Source organism: Ziziphus jujuba, chromosome 9 (assembly GCF_031755915.1).
Source record: "Ziziphus jujuba cultivar Dongzao chromosome 9, ASM3175591v1".
Classification (NCBI taxonomy): Eukaryota; Viridiplantae; Streptophyta; class Magnoliopsida; order Rosales; family Rhamnaceae; genus Ziziphus; species Ziziphus jujuba.
Genome location: NC_083387.1, coordinates 23,715,021 through 23,736,633, shown reverse-complemented (window position 1 = coordinate 23,736,633; position 21,613 = coordinate 23,715,021). Strand labels below are relative to the sequence as shown.

The 21,613-nt window shown below is 36.0% G+C and overlaps 3 protein-coding genes and 2 long non-coding RNA genes across 19 annotated transcripts; 1 reads left to right on the top strand and 4 right to left on the bottom strand.

The window, feature by feature from the left end:
• The first annotated feature begins 319 nt into the window (after positions 1-319).
• LOC125424134 (uncharacterized) lies at positions 320-1,588 on the top strand. The gene is made up of 2 exons (XR_007242960.2): positions 320-459; positions 991-1,588. It is a non-coding gene; the product is annotated as an uncharacterized LOC125424134 (long non-coding RNA).
• Positions 807-3,055, bottom strand: LOC132799347 (uncharacterized). Of its 2 annotated transcripts, none has more exons than XR_009640770.1 (4): positions 2,812-3,055; positions 2,500-2,714; positions 1,770-2,315; positions 807-1,542 (listed from the first exon to the last, which is right to left on the bottom strand). It is a non-coding gene; the product is annotated as an uncharacterized LOC132799347 (long non-coding RNA). The 2 variants fall into 2 exon arrangements; XR_009640771.1 differs by having other exon boundaries at positions 1,770-2,223.
• Positions 3,056-3,891: 836 nt separating this feature from the next.
• On the bottom strand, positions 3,892-6,422 carry LOC107427445 (phytosulfokine receptor 1). Its single transcript, XM_060811664.1, has one exon. It carries the CDS (start codon positions 6,295-6,297, stop codon positions 4,165-4,167), a length of 2,133 nt encoding a protein of 710 aa, XP_060667647.1. The 5' UTR covers positions 6,298-6,422; the 3' UTR covers positions 3,892-4,164.
• Positions 6,423-6,873: 451 nt separating this feature from the next.
• Positions 6,874-13,097, bottom strand: LOC107423503 (protein trichome birefringence-like 13). Its single transcript, XM_060811232.1, is given in 9 exon segments — positions 6,874-6,998; positions 8,087-8,338; positions 8,504-8,638; positions 9,401-9,521; positions 9,728-9,868; positions 10,592-10,769; positions 11,282-11,472; positions 12,570-12,640; positions 12,768-13,097. Coding segments are annotated over 9 exon segments (1,446 nt in total). The 3' UTR covers positions 6,874-6,971.
• Positions 13,098-14,507: 1,410 nt separating this feature from the next.
• LOC107427453 (putative disease resistance RPP13-like protein 1) lies at positions 14,508-21,409 on the bottom strand. Of its 14 annotated transcripts, none has more exons than XM_060811661.1 (7): positions 18,289-21,390; positions 17,385-18,210; positions 17,107-17,248; positions 16,786-16,853; positions 16,579-16,688; positions 16,318-16,391; positions 14,508-16,229 (listed from the first exon to the last, which is right to left on the bottom strand). In XM_060811661.1, the coding sequence occupies exons 1-2, from the start codon at positions 20,993-20,995 to the stop codon at positions 17,432-17,434; spliced, it is 3,486 nt and encodes a 1,161-aa protein (XP_060667644.1). In that variant the 5' UTR covers positions 20,996-21,390; the 3' UTR covers positions 14,508-16,229; positions 16,318-16,391; positions 16,579-16,688; positions 16,786-16,853; positions 17,107-17,248; positions 17,385-17,431. The 14 variants fall into 14 exon arrangements, with proteins under 14 accessions (XP_060667644.1, XP_060667645.1, XP_060667635.1 ...); XM_060811662.1 differs by having other exon boundaries at positions 18,475-21,390; XM_060811652.1 differs by having other exon boundaries at positions 14,508-15,272; positions 16,183-16,229; positions 17,385-21,388.
• Positions 21,410-21,613: the final 204 nt, after the last annotated feature.

The window sequence follows — 21,613 nt, the reverse complement described above, 5'->3', positions numbered from 1 at the left end:
CATATCCCCGAATAAATAATTCCTCCAGATTTGTATGCGGTTGGAGTCTGTCCAAAACCTCTCGTGCTAGCTGCGAATCGTCACTATCACCCTTCCACCCCAAAACCAGTCGAATAATACGCTTCTTATCCTCCAATTTGGCCCCCGAAGCATCTTCCTCATTTATTACATTCTCAAGTCCTTCGATAAGAAGATCAGGTCCCTGCAGATGTTGAAGCTCACCCAGCTCTTTAATATTGGATCCGCTATCTTTTCCTACGACAAACGCTGCTAATGTTTGCAGATTTTTCAACTTGCCAATTTGGGGTGGCATCTCTTTCAATGCTGTCCCTTCTGTGTCGGAAATACCGAGATGGCGCAAGTTGATTAGAGTTGTGATGCAATTTGGCAAACGTTTAAGATTGTCACAAGGAAGAAAAACTCTATTGGAAAGCTCCAAATTAGCCTCTGACACCTAAGGTATATTATAAATTTTTAATCTGTATGCTGTCTCTATACATGCCATTGCTAGGAATGAAGTAATATGTAGCACGCTTTTGTTCCTTTGCAGTGTTTTATTATGATTATGAATTTCTATCTGAATTAATACTGTGCCAATATTTGTTGCTAAAAATAAAAGTAAAAAATAAAGACGGAGCCATTATTGCATTTTATTTTTTATAGCCTCGCGAGTTGTAGTTTTGAGGTAGGCTCTTTTCAGTAACATAACAAATAATTCTTGTCTCAATTTTGTGCATGTAAAATATAATGACCTTGTGCTCATTGACCAATTTATAGGGCTTTTAATGCATTAATTGGTCAACAAGTTAGCAGCAATGTATGCATTTTGTTTTCATTGAAAAATTTGTTGCTTACCTATGCCCTTAGTTTGTGTTTGCTCTGTTTTTGAAAGTTAAAGCTAAACTTAACATTACATAATAGAAATAGACCAGGCTAAAGCTTGTATGCATACATATAACTGGTTGCAAAAATAAATCATGTTTTATACAGAGGAAACAAGAACATCCCCCGCATACCGACTGACTCTGAAGAAGGTGCAAAGCAAGCACAAGGTTAGCCAGCCTAAGTTAGCTGAAGCTTCAAGCTTGGGGAATTCCTTTCCCTGAACCCACCAAGATTATGCTACCTCGTGGACATAAACAATCGGAGGACTGGAGGGGATACTGAAATCAATAGCTCAACCGCATCATAGTTCAATAGACTCACCTTCATAATCACATAAGCGAGCCAGCATGCACAGGGAACTTAGAGAAGCATGCATATGAGAGAACAAAAGCAGTGATATTATGATGCAAATCATTTCACTTGAGGAGAAATCCAGATAAAATCACTTTCAGCTTTCAATATTCAATGAGTCATAAAATGAGCCTGACAGAATAAACAATTTCACTAGATGCCACCTGGCAGTAAATGATTTCACTTGAGTTGCCCGGCTAAAGAACATAGGGCAAAACCATGCAGTGATATAGATGTTGTTTAACCCATTGTTGTGTATTCTTGATGACTGATGGCACCATATTATCATCAATCAAGAAAAAGCATCTGAAATTTGAAGGGGCAAAAAAAAAAAAAAAAAAAAAAGGATAAATGAACGAGGATATCAGAAACCCTTTTCAGATATGTGGGATCAAACACTAACATTTATACTGAAGATAGAGCATATGCTTCACACATATAGCAGCATGAAAAAACAAAATCGCTTTCAGCTTTCAATTTTTTGTGAGTTGCAAATGAAGTCTGACAGTAAATAATTTCATGAGATGCTGTACCCAGATAGAAAACATTTGGCACAACACTGCAGGGTAGTCGTCATATAAGCTATAACCGCCCATTGTTGCAAATTCTTGACAACTCATGCCACCATACTCTACATCTTTCACATACACAATGCAATATGAAGTATCACTGTCCATAAACAAATGTAACAAATTAAGGATATCAAAAGCCTTGAATAATACTAGGGATACCAAATAAATGTACCTAGCATTACTCCAAAATCCTTTCCTGATAAGTCAGACACCAATCACGTATACACAAAGGAATAGAGAATCCATGGACTGATCCCATCATCTCTACCCTACAGGAACCTAGAGATCACTCCAAGGATGCATTTGGCATCCAGGGGTCCCAGACCGACCATAAAACCCTGTTCAACAAGTGACCTCCACGGATGCAAGGTTGCCGTTAGAATAGAAGCAGAAGCCCGGGCCACCATGCTGATCGCTGGGAAATATTTCTAAGAGGTCTTCAAACAGGTTAAAGAGCCCCAGAATTACAGAGCCCAATGCTCTGAGCTATATGTGTATCCAGAATTTCTGATTTTCCCAGAAAATTGGAGTAAAAAAATTTTTTTAAAAAAAAAAAAAAAAAAAAAAAAAAAAAAAAAACTAATTTGCTCTTCGCCTTATAGATTCCAAACTCCAAACACAAAACTGATTCGGCAAATTAGGTAAGAAATTCTTCAAACAAAGAAAACAGAGAAGTGAGGGACGAACTTACGAGAAGAGGCATACGTTCGATTTCCTGTAGAATTCATGAATATCCAAAGATCTGGCTCTTGCCCTTTGATCTTTACCGACCATTGACCCAGCAAGATTGCTCCGCTTCACACTGTACGGAAAGTTTCGGGGGTTTGGTTTCCCACCGGTTCGGTCTCTGAGTGGCTATTAGTATAGGCTTCTCCTTTTTGGTTCTTCGATTAGCCTCATCTTTCTCTGTTTGCCCATAAAATCACAGTCAAAATTCCTCAGGTTAGGATGATAGAGAAGGAATAAATAAAAAATAAAAAAAAGGAAAAAAGGAAAATACAACATTAGGGTTCGAACTGACACGTGGGGGCATAGGTGCTACAGGTTTCGAACCAAAACCAGCCATCGCCTTGGTGGTGGAGTCGGATTCCTCAGCCATCATCGCTATTTTTTACAGCATTAGGTTTCCTGAGAAACCAAATGAGGAATGCATATCTATAACGTCTCGGACATAGCCTCCCAAACGGTCCAATTTTTCGAAATTTGGAAAATTTGAAACGTCATCGTCGTAGCACTTGCATTTATGTACTTCTTTGCTTCACTTAAATTCTATTACATGCATTTATGAAATAAGTAGAAATTTATTTCAAAAAAGAATATAAAAATAATTAGAAATGTTTTTTTAGAGTTTGCAGGGAGATTTATTTTTTTTAATAAAATAATTATTATTTATAAAATAGATAGAATAGATTTTCTTAAAAAAAAATTGCTAAAAATGACAAATGAATTTATGATAGTGAGTATCGTTATGTTTTTTTTTTCTTTAGAAAATCAATTTTAGAATTAAGAAATATATTATACTAGGGTTTTTTTTTTTAAATCTTTATAAACAAAAAATTTCAAAGAACAATATTATCTAAACAATTTTTGTTAATGCAAAGAGTTTTCACATCTCCTATTTTCTTTACCATCACAACCTATATATATATTTTCAACTCATTTTTTCTACTTTTCCAATATTCTATAGACTTTAATGTTTGGAAAAAGCATTTGTAGCCTTGGTCCTGTAATAAAACCAATGAAAATATATCGTTTAAGTTTTGAATTCAACTAAACCTCCATGTTCTGCCTCACCCTTCAATTTAGAATATATTTTCCATTTTTCTTTTTTCTTCTCATCAAAGCATTAAAGCCATATCCACAATAATGTATATATAATAGAAGATTCAATCGTTTGGAAACCTTCATTATGCTTAAGGAATTGTTTATTTTTTTATTTTTTTATTTTTATTTTTTTATTTTTTTTTTTTTTTTAAGGTTTCCATCCAAGCACTAAGGCTTATGCTATAAATTGCTACCCGTTCATTATTAACCCAAAAAAATATATCTTTTTTGACACAATTTGATTTTATTGTCACAAAAAACTTTTTGTTCTGGAATCATGATCTCCACGGAAATAAGGCTTCTTAAATCAGTTATGCTTTTCGGAATCTCTCCGGTCAATGAGTTGTTTGAGAAGTCAATGAAAAACAAAAATGAAAAATTTCCAACCCAGAAAGGAATTTGTCAGCTCAAGTGATTCCCTGACAAATCCAAGAACCGCAAATTACTGCTATGAAATAACCATACAGGTTTGAACCTCGCTACAATATAATATGGTAGGAACATTGCTTTACTACAAGAGTTTAGATTTGAACTAGTAGAGGTGCTTTTTACAAAAAAGTTTCAACAGGGACTTTAGAATCTTCTTGTTGCATGAAATAATGCTGCTAAAAAGCCCAAACGCAAAACCAATAGCCATTGCAATGAAAAAGCCACTGTTTATAATACTGTTTGATCTGCTTGATTCATCGGGTTGCAGACTAGGAAGTTGATCATTTGATTCACAAGGAGAATTGTGATCGCCACAGAGATTATTTCCTTGAAAGCTTGAAGCTGGGAAGGTTGAAAACTGACCTCCTGAAGGGATTTGCCCATATAATTGATTGTCTGCAACATTAAACTTGGACAGAAAGCTGAGCTTTACCAAGGAAGCTGGTATTGTCCCTGAAAGTTTGTTATGGGACAAATCCAAAGTCTCTAAACTCGTCATTCCTGACAGATTACTCGGGATTGGTCCCGATATCTTGTTGACTTTTAAGTTAAGAACATGTAGCGTTCTCAGATTCCCAAACTCTGGCCAGATAGGTCCACTCAGATTATTGTAACTGAAGTCCAAGGTGGGTGGAAAGCTCAAAAGTTTGTTATATGGCAACCCGCTTGCATCCAAATTCCTCTTCATGAAAATGGGGAAATCCAGGGAGGATTCCTCTATTGATATATCACTATCAATGAGGCTTCTTAAATCAGTTATGCTTTTCGGAATCTCTCCAGTCAATGAGTTGTTTGAGAAGTCAATGAAAAACAAAAATGAAAAATTCCCAACCCAGAAAGGAATTTGTCCATTCAAGTGATTCCATGACAAATCCAAGAAGTGCAAGTTGCTGCTATGAAGTAACCATACAGGTATTGAACCTGTTAACCTACAATTTGCGATAACAAGAATCTTGAGCTTGCGAAAATGAAGAGTGGAATCTGCAGGCAGCTCTTCATTTTGGAAATTCCCGGGGAGGACCAAAGTGGTAAGATTCTTACAGTGCTGTAAGATTCTTAGCGAAGAAGATAGATTGTAGATGCTAGAATTTGAAAGAGAGAGGTAAGAGAGACTATGGAAGTTTTTGAAACTTTCTGGTATTAGGCTTCTCAACCTGTTCCGAGCAAGATTTATGTTATTCAAACGTTCACAAGAAGGAAGATTATCAGGAATAGGTCCACTAAGCCTATTAGAACCTAAATCAAGAGAAGTCAAACTAACCATTGCAGAGCAATTAAGATCTACTGAACCCTCCAACGAATTATTTCTTATGTTTAACACAGTGAGAGTATAGGAATTTGTCAAGGAGGAAGGTATAAAACCAGTGAAATTATTTGAATGTGCTACAAAGAACCGTAACTTAACAAAGCTGTGAAAAACATCCGGAATGATTCCACCAAACTTGTTACCGGAGATATCCAAATGAACAAGGTTTGTGAGGTTGCTAATTCCTTTGCCAAGTGGCCCTGAAAACTTGTTCCCTTTTAGTTCTAATAAAATCAACTTTTGAAACCGAAATATACCTTCAGGTATACCACCTGTGAGATCATTCATGTTTAGCGATAGTTTCTCTAAGGAACTAGCACAGTTTCCAAGTCCTGGAGGAAGATTACCAGAGAAGTAGTTTTCTGCAAGATTCAACACCAAGAGTGTAGAAGCATTGTCACAGATACTGACAGGAAGATTCCCTTTTAAGGAATTTTGAGAAAGGTCAAAGATCTTAATTGAAGGTAAAAGGATGGGATTAGGAACAGGGCCAGAAAAATCATTAGAGCTCAAGTCTAGAACCTGTAAATTTTGCAAATGGAACAGTAGTAGTGGAAGTGAGCCTTGAAGGAAGTTGAGAGAAAGATTAACGACTCTAAGCTGATCTAAAGTTCCTATTGATTCAGAAAGTTTACCTGCTAGTTTCTTCTTTGGAAGCTCCAGCTTTACTACTCTACCCGCACTTTCAGTAGAATTGTCCAACCTCAAAGATGATGAAAAGCTGCAAGTTATGCCTGTCCATTTACAGCAATCAGAAGAGTAATTAGTGCTCCACCCATCGATCACAGTCTTCAAACCTGTCATGAAATCCTGCAATGCCTTCATATCGTTTATGTTGCATGGCAGATTCTGAGAACTCAGAGCCTGATCAGCTTGGATGCTGAAGAACCCCGTCACAACAATGATCACCAAGAAACAATAGGAATCCATGTCACAGAAGTGAAGGCAGAAGCAAGAGGAGAAAGCAAATTACCAGCACTTTGACTGATCCAATGCTGCCCCACTATTGATACCTAACAGTGTTTTTCTAGTAACAGCACGATGAATAAAACCAACGACGAGATGGGAGTTTCACATGAAAAACATGTTTGAGAGAAAGAATCCCAATATATAAAGTGTTTGTAAACTAACCTTTCGGCTATTATATTATTTTGTTTGTAAAATAACCTTTCGGCTAGTATATTATTTTGTTTGCCTTCTCTGTCTCACAATTCCGACTGACCCATTTTCAATTTTTTTTTCTTTTTTTATTTGTTCACAACAATGTAATATCTTCCTGTTTACGTCTTTATTTTAAAAGAAATGGTTCATAAGGTTTCTTTATGGGCCTATTCTCATTGACCTGTTTGTAATCTCACAATTCAGAAAATTTGTTTTATCTTTTCCCTTACAGAATGAAAAGCTTAATATTTCCATGAAAATAGATATTTCTATATTTTATTATCGTAGTAGTAGTGAATTAAAATTTACTTAAAAGCTTTTGCAAGTGGAAGACCCACTATTATAATTGCACCGTCATAACTCCGAGTTTGTAATTTTGCCTTTTTACTGAAAATGCCTCGAAACTAGATAAAGTAGAATAGAGTGGACTTGTAGAGTCAAAGTTAATGCCAACCTGTATACATCTGTACCTAATAAAAAAGAATTGAGATTTGACCCAACAACCATCAAATAATTTTTCAGAGAAATAATGCAATTATGGACCATAGGACGCCGACTTATGTGGATTTCGGATTGGGTCAATGGAGTAGGAAGTAAAAAGAAAGCATTTTGTCCCAAAAATAAAAATAAAAAAATCAAATGCTGACAAAATGACAGTCAAGGTGCTGCAACCGATCAGTCTTCTCCGGTTTTGCTGGCTTTGTGCAAAGAGAAAGCAATTTCATGTAAACACCTATTTCACGCAAAAATGCTGTTAATTTCAAAATGTGTCTTAGTTTAATATTATTTCCTTCTTTAAATCCATGGATTTCTCTTTTGAAAGTGCCACAGTTCCAAACCACCGTCGGGCATGCAGATGCAAGCAATAAAAACAAAATTTTAGGAAGTTATGCATAAAGGTCCAACAGAGCGGCAGAGGGAAAGGCTAGGGTATGAAGAAAACCAAGCTGCTTTTTCTATTCTTTTTTTTTTTTTAACTTTAATTAAATTATTATCACTAGGCTGTCCCTAAAAAGACAAGAAAATCAAACTTAGCTTTTATTTATACCAATGGAAGGGTACTTTCTTTTACTTTAGTTTTAAGAGTTCTGAAGCTGTTATGGACTTGGTTTAATCTTAGAGCAAACTTGCTAAAATTCAGCTCATAGCCAAAAAAAATAAATAAATAAATAAATAAAGAAAGAAAGCTAAGTTTTTCAGGATTATCGTATAGCATTAAGGTACGCATGGACATGATTGCTCCAATTACTTAGACCTACTTGATCATTCCAAAGGCAACGGCAAACAACTTCGATATATATATATTTTTATGTGCTATGGAAAATGGCACTCCCTTGACGTGTAAAAGAACCAAAGAAAGTAATTCACTCAATTTCTAATTTTGATAACATCAAGGAGGCTGCAAGTAAAGGGCCTGCAACTTCATCTCTTCCTAAGCGCAAGGTTATAAACTCTACTTTTTGAACTCAACTAATCCATGTATGGATCAACCATCATAGAGACAAATTTCAAACCCAAAATCCTAAATGGTGATAGAAAAAATATTTCAATTTCTAACCTTAATTTTATTTAGATGCTCTATGAACAAGTCATTCCAAGTATCAGTAATTCCTGGTAAACACCGATGCATACAATCATCATGCTTCTTCCCTCCAGCTGTAGATGGATGTGCATCTGCTCTGAACTCACTCATACGGGTAATATCCAAAATACGAAAATCAGATCCCTTAAGAGCCTTAAACAAGTGCTGATTTACCAAACGTGCTTCAACATTTGTTCCATTATTCTTCAGCGAGAAGAGTTCTTCAACCTGAAAGGAATCAAATCTTTGAAACTTTGATCTCGTAAAAGAAAGAAAAAGGATTGACATGCGGTTGGTCCAACACATTTCATTAACTATAAACAATTACATACTTGTAGGATGCCAGCTCATCTAAACTCGTTAATGATTTCATTAAATTTATAGGTGAGGCACCTGCTCTGGCGACAAAGGTTCCAACTGTTGACAAGAACCACCTTGGCTCCAGTCACCTCCTTCAAAATGTCTAGGTGATTGTGTACGGAAGAACTTGATCAAACCAGGGCGCATTCTCTTCTCAATAAATGATACCTACAATAAACCCATGTATAACCATTATGAAATTAAGACTGAGTATTTATCATAAGAGGAAAGAAAGACCTACTATCTTGACTAATATAATACTTTTAACTTAACAGCACTTCCAATTATATTTCAGTATTTTGCTTTTCTAAATTGATCGAGTGTAAGAATATCTTCTGAATAACAACCCTGTCAGTCAAAATAACATCAATACATCCTCTTTCAATCCTTTACCAAAAGAAACCTTCTACAGCAACTTAAATTTTACGGATAAGAGAAAAAATAAATTTAAAAAAAAATGAAAAAGGACAAAACTACAAAAAAGAAGTCATAGCTATGTTTCTTAATATGTTCAATTAACACTGTCTTTTATAAAAGTTATTGGTCTACATTGAAGGCAACGAAGGGCGGTAATTCTGCACAATACCAGGCATTATCATAACATGAGTTAATGCCCAGCAAATATGATTATGGTAAACATGATCTGGAACTGGCGAAGTCACACTTCTCAATATAAGAGTCACAAAGATAGCCTAGAACAATATGCTGAACAAGGGAATATATTGCATTATACCAACAGCCAGTACTACAGAAATATAAACATACACTACTGCACAGGGTGCAACATAGAAGGTGTATTTGGAGCAATTTTATAATGTCGGAGTGTCCTGTAACTGCGTAAATAATACTGAAGCTCATTCAAAAAAAAAAAAAGAAGAAGAAGAAGAAGAAAATATCATTCAACATTTTGAAAATGATGTTATACCATACCATGTGCTTTAAAACAATGTCAAGGCCCACTTCAGGGGATATTGGAGGAATCACAGGCTGACCATTTTCAAAGAAAAGCATGGGTGAATTTACTGGGTCAAATTTTGAGGGAGCCCATCACCTGTTTACAACAACCACAACAACATAATAAACAGTCAGCAATGACTTCTTGTAGGTTGAATATTGTTATATATCGAGTCAAACATGTTTGTATTTGGTGAACATAAACAAGAAACTGCATATTGCATCCAGAAATCTTTATAGAAACAACAACATCTTGATAAACTCAAAAACTTAGGACAAGAGAGAACCAAACGGTTTAAGTACCAGTGTCCTGTGTTTCAGATTAGAATGTCATGAAACCTAGGAGCATCCGCCCATGTGCCTTCCAGGATGTCAACATCAACTCTATAACCCTCTTTATACCCAATAGATTCCAAACCACCACCATTGGTATTAGCTGACCACCTGCATCAGACAGATGCAGAGTAAGGCATATTATGAAAATGAGCTTTGGAGCATTTATAGCCTATAGAAGAAACTTGAACCACAATAACTACGAACCCTACAGCCAAAAAATTTAACGTCCAACAGTATCATATTATTTAAAGAAACATAAGAACACCATGAAAATGGGAAGTCCATGAGTCACACAAATTGTGTAGCCTTTGGTAAACAGCCACAAAAATCCATTACTTTTATGTGTCACTTTAAAGGTTGCATCATTTACAGTTATGAATACCTCCAACTATCGATACCTTAATGTTATTCAGAAGCACAATCTAAATGATAGCTTTACCATTACCCAATCAACACAATGATATACATTTCCAACAGCTTACCCTATTGTTCCCAAGCCCCAAACTTCCTTCTACACCACTCAACACTCTCTGCCTCCCATATTTTCTAAAGACAAAAAGTGAATAGCTTTAGATTGAGTGTAAGAGAAATACAACCGCAGACAAAATTTTGTTTGCACCTTCATCAATCTTTTACAAAATCACTCCAACGATATCCAAATATTTTCTTCAATAAAACATTTAACAGATCTATTCATATAATAGCACATAAGAATGCCAAAATACAGCATCCCGACAATCAATAAAAACCAGATATTTGAGAGAAAACCGAATGTAATTAACCCGTACACAGTTCTTGAAATCACAAATATTCATACCAAACAAAGCTTACCTACCATATCGCGCCAAAAGGTTAGTTCGATGATATGCAATGGTGAGATTATACTGAAGAAACGTAAACCCACGATCAGCTCCTGCCGGTCGCCATTTCTTCACCTCATTCGAGACGCTTCTTAGAGAGCAGAAAAGCGAAACAAACATATTCCTATTCAAGGAATCACCAACAAACCCTGCACTGTACAAAATTCATAAGCTTTTTCTTACATAATCCACAGCATAGAATACAATACAAATCAAAACAAAAGGGTACACTCAGCTTCTTTGAGCTTCTCATATTTAGCAGCAAAAGCGTAAGAATTTATACTCGAACTTGGAAATTATCAGAATTCATAGCATTGTTTAGAATTCATAGCATTGCACCGTACAAAATTCATAAGCTTCTTTCTTATATATCCACACCATACAATACAACTCAAAACAAAAGGGTACGCTTAGTTCCTTTGAATTTCTCATATTCAGCCGCAAAAACATAAAAATACTTTGAAATTATCAGAATTCATAGCCATTGTTCAGTGAGTGTGAGAAAAGAGAGGGTAAAATATAAATAAAAACAAAAGGGTACACCACTTTCTTCGAATTCTTCATATACAGGAGCAAAAACATAAAAATTTTATAATTCTAACATCGAAATTATCAGAATCCCTAGCCATTGTTCAGTGAGTGTAAGAAAAAGAGGGAGTACCAATGCTTTTGTCACTGTACTTCTGCAAAAACGACGCCGGATCGAAGGGAGGGAGATCACACAGCGTGGGCTTCCACCGCCACTTGATGAGATCGCGAGAGTTGGATTTGCTGCTATTTTTATAATAAAAATAATCATGCACAGTTAATGTCACTTTCTTGGAAAATAATTTTATTCTATTTTCATTTATTTTTAACTATGTTTATGGTTTAATTTTGTCAAATGTATTTGAAAAATAAATTAAAGATTGCATTAAAGTGACAGAAAAAAACAGTTGCGGGGCAAACTATACTTGTAATAAAAACGATTTTTCCTAATAGAAATATAATTGCTTGCCATTTTGCATTTTAAGCATGTGAAGTAAAATTTTTGAATATAAAGAAGAGATTCCCCTACGAAGCAGCATCTTATTTATGCCTATGAAAGAAGAGATTCCCCTTCTCTTCTCTCCATCGTTTCAAATGGTGCATAATAACAAATCGCTTTCATATTTGTTCCCATTTATCCAGAATACAGGGCTGTGCCAGAGTGAGAACATGAGCTGCATTTAAATGGGTATTGAATATTTATATCAAGTATAACTACTTTTATAAAGCAAAAGGGAAACGAGCCTTACTTAGTTGTTTTTTGATTATCAAAAACGAACTACCTAAAATGACAATGAGAGCATGTATGTTACAACTTCCAAAAATATGTCTCAATTTTTGTAACTAATGTAACCAGGAAAATGTAAATTAAGGACCTTTATTACAAATAGACTACATTATATGAAAAGCATGATAATCATATGAATTCCAAATTTACTAAAGCAAAATTTTTGGACGGACGGATACAAACATCTAAATTAGATTAGATGTTAACTGCATTTATGCTTTGGAAAATATGAGAGAATCCATTCCAGCAAGAAACAACACAAGAAAAAATTGAACCATATCTAATAGCGTGTGGTTTATAATGACTGATGTATTTTCAAAGATTGTAGAATAATAATACCCAAACATTGTTACCGAAAATGGACATGTCTATCCCTGGAAAGTCTGAATATGGATGATCTGTATAAACATGAGGAATGTGAGCAAATCTTGGGCCAATCTTTCCCTTGGCAACTTTGACTTAGCAAAGGAAAGAAACAAATATCCAAATGTGAAAGCGAAGCTGGAAGACCTTCTTCAGGCAAGCACTGGAGCTCTTGGAATACTGGAATTTTAAAATGTTTAAGGCAGGAAAGATGTTGAAAAGCCTACCATTTTAAAATGATTTCATTTGGATGGCTTCTTTATCATCATACCTGCCATACACACCAGATTCTTCTACTAAAGAAGTTGCAAGGTGTTCTTCGTGTAGTTGTGTTTTGAACACCTACTTTGAGGCCAAGCAAATCCTTTTATTGCAAAATGAATTCCAATCTATCAAGGATTTCCTCCATCTTCCACTCTACATCATGTTAGTTAAATGCAGAAAAGGAAGTTGAGATGAAGTTCAGTACCTGATGTGAGCTGCTTCCAGATTCACCATCAATCTTCCATCGCAAAGCTTCACTGTGGATCTCATCCACTGAGTCCTCTGCATCATAGATTGCTTCCTCGAGCTCAGCGACAGCAAGCCACTCCCTCACGGCTTTGTTTTTTATTTGCTTCTCCTCGCCATCATTCAGCACTGAGTTAGCTGACAGCAGCTTATTCTTCAACTTCTTGAGCAAACAATCTTCGAGTTTTATTCTCCGGATGAATTCATAGACATCCCCAGAAGCCATCTTTTCAAACAAAACCTCAAGAGAAGCAGAGAGTAAATCTTCTTCTATTAGTTCTGCAGCCATAGTGTTTTTTGGTGTATACAAAATTGAGGAATTGGAGTAATGAATGAAAAAACTTTCTCTGTAGCAAATAAGAAGAGTTTGATGAGTGAAAGAAGAGTTTGAATGATATATATGTTGTGTACATATATAAGTATAGCTCAGAGCATTCAGCTTTATTTTGTTTGATGGATTTTAAGTCTTTGGCAATACCATTAAGAATATGTGGGAAGCTGCCTGGCTAGTTTCTTTTGTTTGTCTTTGTTAATAATCCTGGGTTAGTTCCATGAATGTTAGGTGTCAAACCGGAGAAGGACTTCTAAAGTGAGTCTCACACCATTTGGAAAACTTTTACATGCATTATTCCATTTCCATGAATGTTACTAGAAACTTCCCATGTATAAAAAAATCTGGAACTATAAATTTCACTTTATTTTATAAGAACGAAAAGATTTACTAATATATGATAAGAGCAACAATACAATTCCCATTTTAAATCTCGAAGATTGATAAATATATATTATTTTCGATGTTCATTTTCTATTAAATATTTACTATAAAATATAATATCTAAAAGATCACCCATATCAACCAAAGTTATGCGATAAATATCTTAACGGAACTTGTTCAAGTTGAGTCAATAGTATATCTTTATCAATTCAAATCGTTAAGGGTATGGTATTTATCACTGGTAACAAAAATTTTGATTCTCAAGTATGTTATGATCTGTAATAGCCAACAAATAATAAGAGAAAAACTCATGATATATAAGATCTTGTAAAGAGATTTTATTTTTTAAAAAAATTTATTATTTATAAAAGAAAGGGAAAGAGATTAAAAAAAAAAAAAAAGTTGGTTAAAAAGAAAATTTATAACGTAGTTTTATACATTTTAATTTGGGGAAAAAAAAAAATTATACACTATATACAGGAAACACTAGCTTTTCTTTATCTTCACGTCCATTCCTACATCCAGAACGATTTATGTAAAATAGAAAATTAGCAGGTTGATGCAACTCTTCGGAAAAAGTGTAACATTGTTATACAGAGGAAACACTGTTTTTGAATGTAAACAATAACTTCCCCTGCATATTCACCTAAAAAAAAAAAAAAAGTATAGAACTTCCCCTGCATAAGAACCGACTCTGAAGAAGGTAAGGAGCAAGCCAATGGGTTAAAAGTAAGAAGCTGAGTTTCTGACAAAGTCTAAATAAATCAATTTTATGACATATGAGATATTGTCTAGCTAGAGAACACACGGCACAACCTGGAAAGATATAGATGTTGATGTTAATATTCCTTACAACTGACGAAGAATATTTTACTAAGACAAAAAAATAAAATAAAATAAGCTGAGAGTATATATATAAAACACAATAGCAGAAGGGAGAAAGAACAATGATTTTTAGAATGACTAGTGACTTGTGAATCAATATAAATTAAAAAAATAAATAAATAAAAGCATTTCCTGAGAGGCAGGTGAAACAATAACGTGTATAAGTAATACTTGCAGTAAAAAAATTAAATAAATAAATTCCTAGTCAATGATATTTTGATCAGAAATGTGATCCAGTCACTTTTGGAAACAGAAATTACAAACTCAAAATTTGATTGTCTGGCAACTAGGGATGGACAAACCTGCTCAATGCACTTCATATCAGTTCATCATTTGTCCTAACATAGGGGAAAAAACTTGGGCAAATACTACCCCTTTTCTCACTGCATTGCCACCATTGGTTTAGCAAGGACATCCATAGATTTTCAAATAAGAAATACAAGGGGGCAGCCCTCCTTCGGGCAAGCACTGTAACTCGCCACAGTAAGAAATGGACAACTCTTAAGATGTTGAAGATCCTTTCTGCCAAAGGATTAAGGTTTGGAAAATGGTACAGGAAGAGTTCAACCACATAAGCTCGAAGCAGACCCTCCTCTGAGAGCGAATCCAAAACATCTTTACATTTACATTTACATAGTATATGAGCAAAACTGATAGTTTGGAGACCCCAGTGAAAGCAGTTTGCGAAGATCGATTTTGCAGCTGGTAATTTCAAGTGAATCCAAATTACAGGAAAACCCAAATTCTCCACTGGACGAAACATTTTGGGAAACCTGTTGTCTTAGAATTCCAAGGAGATGAAAATGCAGCGCCCGCATATTGACATCTTGTAAATGAGGCCACCAACTGTTGACATCCTGCGATCTCAAGATTTTTCAAAAATTGGAAGATGATCAGGGAAGACAAGTGCAAAGCTAGATTCTAAAAGGCTTATGAATGAAAACCTGGTCTGTGAAATATAGAAAATGCCTAGATAACAAGAAGAATCTTTAAAAGAAGGTATAATGTAACACAAATGCAAGATTATAATAGGTATTTATCCCAAGAAATAAAACCGTACGGAAAATTAAAATAAAAGAGACAATGAATTGAAATTGGATACTCAAATTCTGAAACTCTGTTCACAAACGTCTTTCTATTATATTTCGCGAAAAAGTAGTAACGAGCATACAACCTCCATTCTTTGTCCACCTCAAGTAGTTAAGATGCATCCTAAATGGTTTGCTGTGGCGGATTCTGCCCTAGCTGTTATGCTAACTCACTGATTTAAACCTTCTTTTTATACTAGCTAAAACTTGAGTAAGGAGGAAGTAACTTCTTTTGGTCCAGCAATTAAAGAGGCCATTGGAATGGTCCAGATTATGTAGAAAGATCTCTGACCAAGGAGAACTTGCAAAGTTGTCTAAGTCTCAGTTTCGTGGTGAATTTCCAAAGACGGTGGTTTTGTCTTCTGATTAGGTCACAAATGGAACATATTGGCTAAAAGTTAGTGATGTCATATATGGTTTTACACTCCTACCTTGTCCTTTCTTGTCCCTGAAGGCTGTGGTAGTGTTGGTTGATTTTAGCTAATTGTTATATTGCTTTTCAAACCAATAGTCGCATTTTTAACTCTTAAACAGGACTATCATACAGAGGACTAGCTCTAACAAGCATCAAGTAATGTATTAATTTCAAAGGAAGATGCTTGTTGCAACAAAAGTGTAATACAAGATACGTAGATTGGTGCAACATGAAGAAAAGCAGATCTTAAAAATAGTGGCAGATATGTTACAATTGGCAGTACCCCTGCTGTGATATGCCTTAAAATCCTGAGTTTTCCTGCAGAAAAATCCGCTTTCTTGGGTTAAAGCTCGTATAAAATGCATAAATATCGTTTCATTAATGTGTAATATGCAGTTTCTGTTACCTGTATAAACTTAAAAAGTCCATCTTTGGGAACTCAAACATCAGAAATACAATCAGTTGTGCAGGGGATGCTAACTGTAATAGACAAGAGCAACATGTTGAATAGCAATGAAAAAGTAAGGAGCACAAGAAAACCCCCAATCATGTGCTGGGATTACAGAAAAAATGAAGTTTCATAGTTTCTTGGATAAAGACTCAAATCCCAGTTCCCAAAATCACTTTGAAACAATCAAAGGGTCTGTGGTAGCAGGTATTCAATTACCTGAACGCTGAATTGGTGAAGAAGAGCTAGAACTGCATTTCAAAACCGAAAAGAGTAAGGTTTTTGAATCAGCTACTGTGAACGACAACAGTTTGCTTCCAAAATTATAACTGCAAATGAGAGGAGTTGGAGACGAGACCTTATCGCAAGTTAGTTAAAATAGGGAAGAAAAGAGAACAAATACCAAGATCAGAATAAGAAATTCACCGCGTTTTCTATTTCTTCTATCCAGGATGATAGCGGCAGATGACAGAGGATATATTACAGGAAATGGACTGCAATTAAAATGAGTATTGAACATTAAATTAGGTATAACTAAATGTATGTTAAAGCAAAATAGAAGCGAGAACATGTATATCATATGACAGGTTGAAAAACAAAAGCTTCAAATAGAAAATAGTTTGACTTGGAAAACCCAAGTTGAAGACCTTTCTTACTAAAGGAAAACATTATATCAGAAGCATGTTTTGATCATAGAAGTGGTAGTAAAAATAAAAAATAAAAAAAATAAAAGAGAAGTGGGACGACGTTCTTCTTATGGCAAGCATTGCAGGTGATAGAAGGAAGAAGGATGTTTTGAATGTAGAAACTTTGAAGGAAATCCCTTATCCCATTGTGCGTGCGAAATAGCACCAGGTTTTGGCCCATTGCACGAAATAAGTAATCACGACTATTGCAAAATAAATACATACATCAGGATTTGATTAGCGAAAAAAAAGAAAAAAAGGAAAAAAAGAAAATCAGGATTAGAAAAATAAATAAATAAATAAAAGTACTATACGACAGTTATGGTAGAAAAGAAATACCTGAAATGTGTACAGAGAAGGCGGACATATATAGGACATGATTGTAATCATATTTTACGCGAACCTATGATTATGCTCGGGATGTGATGGATTTTGGGCCAATCCTCCCCTGTTTCTCTCTGGCACCGTGGCGTTAGCAATGGACAACCGCTGATCCTCAACTCAGAAATAGATGCGGGCAGTCTTTCTTCTGGCAAGCACTGGAGCCGTTCGCACAGATTAATCGACATCTTTCGAAGGGAGGTGAGCTGTTGGAAGGCCTTTCCATGTAGGGATTTAAGGTTTGGAATAACAGATAGATCAAGAGAAGTGAGAGAGGTGGGAAGCTGGCCTTCCTTCTCCGGAAATGTATCCACTTCATTTATATGACCGATATGTAAGGATGTAAGAGAGGCGAGCAGTCCCAGATTGCACTGCGTGATGTTGCTCCGTACAAAGAGCTTCGAACAATTGCTAATTTTAAGTGATTTTAAATTGGAAGGCCATCCCTCGTCCGAAAGTGACGCCAGTTCATCGCATCCCGAAATATCAATTGATTGTATATCGGAGGGCAACCTCCCTTCCGGGAATGTCTTCATTTTTTTACAAAACAATATTCTCAATACACGCAGCGATGGGTATCGATGCCGTGAGAGTGAGGCCGCCAGGTGGTGACTTCCCCATATCGTAAGAGTTTCCAAAGAAGAAAAATAATCCGGTAAGCACTCCCTTTTTAACTTCGGACAGTCTGCCAACCGAAGCTCCTTAAGGTTTGAGAAAACTCCACGACCTTCGTCTCTGTTACCTTCAACTTCCACCACTGACCACTCCCTCCACTCTGCCATACCTGAAAAGTGCAAGCGCTTTAACGACTTGAATGGTTTAGTGATCGCAGAAGAAGAAGAAGAAGAAGAAGAAGAAGAACCATCACTATCACTGTAAAATTCATTGCCTATCTTCTCCAACATATCAAATCCAGCAATCTTGAGGGATTCCAAGGAAGGTAGCTGTCCCAGTGCAGGCAACCAACAACAGTTTCTACAATCAAACAGCCCTAAGTATTTTATACAAAAAAATGAATGATGACCAACCCAAGGCGGGAAGCTTGTACCTCCATACCCACGAATAAATAATTCCTCCAGATTTGTATGCGGTTGGAGTCTGTCCAAAACCTCTCGTGCTAGCTGCGAATCGTCACTATCACCCTCCCACCCCAAACGCAGTCGAATAATACGCTTCTTATCCTCCAATTTGGCCCCCGAAGCATCTTCCTCATTTATTATATTCTCAAGTCCTTTGATAAGAAGATCAGGTCCCTGCAGATGTTGAAGCTCACCCAGCTCTTTAATATTGGATCCGCTATCTTTTCCTACGACAAACGCTTCTAATGTTTGCAGATTTTTCAACTTGCACATTTGGGGTGGCATCTCTTCCAATGCTGTCCATTCTGTGTCGGACATACCGAGATGGCGCAAGTTGATTAGAGTTGTGATGCTATTTGGCAAACGTTTAAGATTTGTACAGCTGTACAAGTTCATTGTATGCAACTCATGCAAATTACATACCGTGTCGGGTATATTTTCAATCCGAGTACTACTCAAGTCCAAATGGCTTAAATGTTCCAAATTGCCAATTGAATCTGGTATCTTATTAATCGGAGACCAACTTAAGTCCAAATACCTTAGATGTTTCAAATTGCCAATTGAATCTGGCAACCTAGTAATGCCACGATATCTTAGAATTAATGTCTGTAAATTGTACAAAGTACAAATTGAATCAGGAATTTCTTCAATTCCAACACAAACGAACCTCAGATGTCTTAAGAGCTTCAAACTGGCAATTGAGTTGAGCACCTTTGTCATGCGAGGACTTTCCATCATATGATCAAGTCCACATACATCAAGCACTCTCAAGTACTGCATTGATTGCAACTTTTCAAGAATATCTATCACGTATCCAGATGGATAAATATCTTTCAATATCAGAGTGCGCAATATCTTCTTATTACATAAATCCTCAAAATTCAAATTCTTGATATAATGGGGTTCATATTGTAAACCTGACAAATGACGAGTACTCTTTCTTGCAACTTCTGAGACATTGTTATCCAACCTAAAACAAGAGTCACCGGATACAAACATAGCCAAATCATTGACAAGGTCATGCAAAGTAAACAAGCCCTCCTCAGTGCCCTGAAACAATGACCTTGAGAGCAGATCGTTGAAGTATTCCTCTCCAACTTCTTCTGCAGTCTTATTTTTAAGGGGCTCCAAAAGATTTTCTCCCATCCACAGTAAAATTAGATATTCTTTCTCAAAGAAATAATCCTTTGGAAAAATTGAGCAGTAAGCAAAACATCTTTTAAGATGTTGAGGCAGATAATAATAGCTCAACCAAAGGGATAGAAGAATGTCAAGTTCCTTTTGAGATGACTCCCATATGTCATTCTTTAGAATTCTCTCCGATACTTGTGGATTTTCTTCATTACGCAAGAGACCACCAAGGCATTTTACGGCCAATGGAAGACCTTGACACTTTCTAACAATTTTTCTACCAATGTCTACCAAATCGGGATGTGCACCTGGCTCTATATTACCAAAGGCATGCTTTACGAATAACGACCAACAGTCATTTTCAGACATTTGTTTTAGCGTATAACTCGGAACATTTCGCACCATATTTGCAACTCTGTCACTGCGTGTTGTCACAATGATTTTACTTCCACATGCTCCAAATTCAAAAGGACTTTTCAACTTATCCCACTCAATATAATTCTCATTCCAAACATCATCTAAAACAAAGAGAAATTTCTTTTTCACCAACTTCTGCTTTAAGTTTTCTTGAAGTTGATTGAAGTCTGTAGTATTACATGTTTGAGATGTAATCGAGTCAAAAATCATTTTTGTGGTTCTAAAAACATCAAAATCATCTGAGACGCAAGCCCATGCTTTGATCTCAAAATGGTTCATTACATCGTCACTATTGTAAATGAGCTGAGCAAGGGTGGTCTTGCCAATCCCGCCCATACCCACTATGGGAATCACCGAAATCTTATTGCCACCAACTTCATCTGATAGCAACAAATCAAGGATGGCATTTTTGTCATCATTCCTGCCATACACAGCAGATTCTTCTACTACAGAAGTTGCAGGTGTTCTCCGTGGAGGTTTGTTTTGAACACCTACTTTGAGGCCAAGGAAATCCTTTTGTTGTAAAATAAAATCCAATCTATCAAGGATTTCCTCCATCTTCGACTCGACATCCCGTTTGTTAAATGCAGTAAATGGAGTTGAGATGAATTTCAGTACCTGTTGTGAGGTGTTTTCAGATTCACCTTCAATCTCACATCGCAAAGCTTCAGTATTGATCTCGTCCACCAAGTTGTCTGCATCATAGATTACTTCCTCGAGCTTAGCAAGCCACTTCCTCACAGTTTGGTTTTTTATTTGCTTCTCCTCAGCATCATTCAGCACCGACTCAGCTGACAGCAACTTAATGTTCAACTTCTCGAGCAGCCTGTTATTGAGTTTCTTTCTCCGGATGATGTTGAGGACATCCTTGGAATCCATCTTGTCAAACACCACCTGAAGGAACGCAGAGAGTAAAGCTCCTCCTACTACTTCTGCAGCCATAGGGTTTTTTGGTATACTAGAGATTAAGGAATTGAAAAAACAAGGGGAAAGTTCTTTTTCTTGCAAACAACAAAGAAAGAAGAGTTTCGATGATATGCTGTGTGTGTTTATGTAGCTCAGAGCATTCAGCTTTATTGTGTCAATTGGAGCCGATTTAACTCTTTGGCAATACCATTAACATGATGTGGGAAGCTTCCTAGCTTGTTTCCTTTGTTTGTCCTTTACTAATAATTCAAGCCGATAGGTCCACTGATGTTAGGTGAAACAGATAAGAAGACTAGTACAGTGAGTCTCACCGCGTATGGAAAACCTTCAACATGCGTAATTCTTTGGAAATATGTGGGAAGCTACATTGAATGTTAGGTGGCGACTTAGAAGGAAGACTTGGACAGTGAGTCCACAGCGTTTGGAAAACGTTTGACATAGCATTACTCCTTTTTCTCTGTTAATGATTTAAATTTCAACTTCCTTCTGTACTCCGATTTACACGGCTGCATGCCTTAATGAATTTCTTATTACGTTTTAAAAATTTTTTAAAAAAAAAAAAAGAAAAAAAACTCTATTGGAAAGCTTCAAATTAACCACTGACACCTAAAGTATGTTATAAATTTTTAATCT